The following is a 2,714-nucleotide window of genomic DNA, read 5'->3' on the forward strand; positions in this document are numbered from 1 at the left end:
CTAGCCCCAACTCTACTAACCCCAGCTCTACAATCCATACTCTACTAGCCCCAGCTCGACTAGCCCCAACTCTACTAGCCCCAACTCTACTAGCCCCAGCTCTACTAGCCCCAGCTCCACTAGCCCCAGTTCTACTAGCCCCAGCTCTACTACCCCAGCTCTACTAGCCCCAGCTCTACTAGTCTCAGCCCCAGCTCTACTAGCCCCAACTCTACTAACCCCAGTTCTACAATCCATACTCTACTACCCCAGCTCTACTAGCCCCAGCTCTACTAGCCCCAACTCTACTAGCCCCTGCTCTACTAGCTCCAGCTCTACTAGCCCCAGCTCTACTAGCCCCAGCTCTACAAGCCCCAGCTTGACTAGCCCCATCTCTACTAGCTCCAGCTCGACTAGCCCCAACTCTACTAGCCCCAGCTCTACTAGCCCCAACTCTACTAGCCCCAGCTCTACTAGCCCCAACTCTACTAGCCCCAACTCTACTAGCCCCAGCTCTACTAGCCCCAACTCTACTAGCCCCAGCTCTACTAGCCCCAACTCTACTAGCTCCAACTCTACTATCCCCAGCTCTCCGAGCCCCAGCTATCCTAGCCCCAGTTCTGCTAGCCCTCTCTCTCTTTCTCTCTTTTTTTCTCTCTTGCTCTCATATACACACTCACACTAGCGTAAACACATATTTGTTTTGTATTGTGTTTATTTTCATAAACAACATAGAACAGATCCCAGACCCCTCCCTCCTGAATGCAGCTCAAACCAAACCAGTTCAACAAAACTAACACCTGAACATGTTTAAACACAATTCAAATCATTACACATTCTTTACACATGGAACCTCAACCCCCAATGTAAATATTGCACTCGTATTAGATCCAGGTGAAACACATCAGACTATGAACATAGAAATAGACACACAGGCATCAGGGAAAGGCCACCTGATGGGACGAAGAGAACACACACACACAGACACACACACACACACACAGACACACACACACACACACACACACACACACACACACACACACACACACACACACACACAGAGAGATAAAAACAGGAGTTACACAACATAATGAACAATCTGTCAAACAAAACAATGTACACAGGTGCACATCTGGGACACACAGACAAGTACAACACACACAAGTACAACACAAGCACACACACAGTCACTGGAGTATGGTACATGACGTCATACAAAGCATCGTGACAGCATGGTGAGTCACAGCTCCCTCCCTCTTTCATCCTTCACTGTCCTCCTCTTCTCTCTCTCCTCTAGGCTGGCTGCTCTCTGTGGAGGAGTGTGGGAGAGAGAGAGAGAGCGAGAGAGAGAGAGAGAGAGAGAGACAGGGAGAGGGAGAGGGAGAGAGAGAGAGGAGCAGAATTAGGCCGATCAAAATCCAAAAAAGAGACGTTATATTCAACAACCACTTAAAGGGAAGCGATTCCCAAACCTTCCATAACAAAGCCATCACCTACAGAGAAATTAACATGGAGAAGAGCCCCCTAAGCAAGCTGGTCCTGGGGCTCTGTTCACAAACAGACCCCACAGAGCCCCATGACAGCAACACAATTAGACCCAACCAAATCATGATAAAACAAAAGATAATTACTTGACACATTGGAAAGGATTAACAAAAAAACAGAGCAAACTAGAATGCTATTTGGCCCTGAACAGAGAGTACACAGTGGCAGAATACCTGACCACTGAAGACTGACCTTTGCTGAACCTTGCTATTGAGAAAGGCCACCGAAGGCAGCCCTGGCTCTCAAGAGAAGACAGGCTATGTGCCACACTGCCCACAAAATGAGGTGGAAACTGAGCTGCACTTCCTAACCTCCTGACAAATGTATGACCATATTAGAGACACACATTTCCCTCAGATTACACAGACCAAAAAATAATTCAAAAACAAATTAACTTTTGAAAAATTGGGTAAAATACCACATTGTGACATCACAGCCGCAAAATGTGTTACTTGATGCCACAGGAACAAGAAAAGGGCAATCAGTGAAAAACAAACACCATTGTAAATACAACCCATATTTATGTTTATTTATTTTCCCTTTTGTACTTTAACTATTTGCCCATCATTACAACACTGTATATAGACTTTTATTTAATATCTATTTCACTTGCTTTGGCAATATAAACATATGTTTCCCATGCTAATAAAGCCCTTAAATTGAATTGAAAGACATTAAAGTTCAGCCCACTAGACGTCACTGTGGAGAAAACACACACACACACACACACCCTGTCTCTCTCTCTATCACCATATATTTCCCCCTCTCTCTCTCTGTCTCTCGCTCTCTCTCTCTCCCCCTCTCTCTCACATGCACAACCCTCCCCCCTCTCACATAGGGTCGTAGGTGGCATCTTTCTTGAGGAAGCGCATGGTGAAGAAGCCCCCGGCCTGGACACACAACACCAGGATGATGCCTCCAATGAAACTGGACAGGTCAAAGCTGGCCTGAGAGAACTCTGACGGCTCTGCAGGAGATCCATCTGACATAGGGGAGATGGAAAGATATGGTGAGAGGGGGGAGAGAGAAGGGAGGGAGAGACATGGTGAGAGGGTGGAAGAGAGAGAGAGGGAGAGACATGGTGAGAGGGTGGAAGAGAGAGAGAGGGAGAGACATGGTGAGAGGGTGGAAGAGAGAGAGAAGGAGAGACATGGTGAGAGGGTGGAAGAGAGAGAGAGGGAGAGACA

General features: G+C 47.2%; 1 protein-coding gene across 1 annotated transcript in view; it reads right to left on the bottom strand.

Moving 5' to 3' along the window:
- Nucleotides 1-682: 682 nt before the first annotated feature.
- LOC135549028 (CD164 sialomucin-like 2 protein) overlaps nucleotides 683-2,714 on the bottom strand; it is a 4,898-nt gene continuing 2,866 nt past the window's right edge. Inside the window, exons 5-6 of the mRNA XM_064979098.1 lie at nucleotides 2,362-2,509; nucleotides 683-1,291 (exon numbers count right to left, since the gene is read on the bottom strand). Coding sequence (XP_064835170.1) covers nucleotides 1,276-1,291; nucleotides 2,362-2,509 — 164 coding nt within the window. The 3' untranslated portion in view covers nucleotides 683-1,275. The remainder of the gene's footprint in view (nucleotides 1,292-2,361; nucleotides 2,510-2,714) is intronic.

Source organism: Oncorhynchus masou, chromosome 12 (genome assembly GCF_036934945.1).
Source record: "Oncorhynchus masou masou isolate Uvic2021 chromosome 12, UVic_Omas_1.1, whole genome shotgun sequence".
Classification (NCBI taxonomy): Eukaryota; Metazoa; Chordata; class Actinopteri; order Salmoniformes; family Salmonidae; genus Oncorhynchus; species Oncorhynchus masou.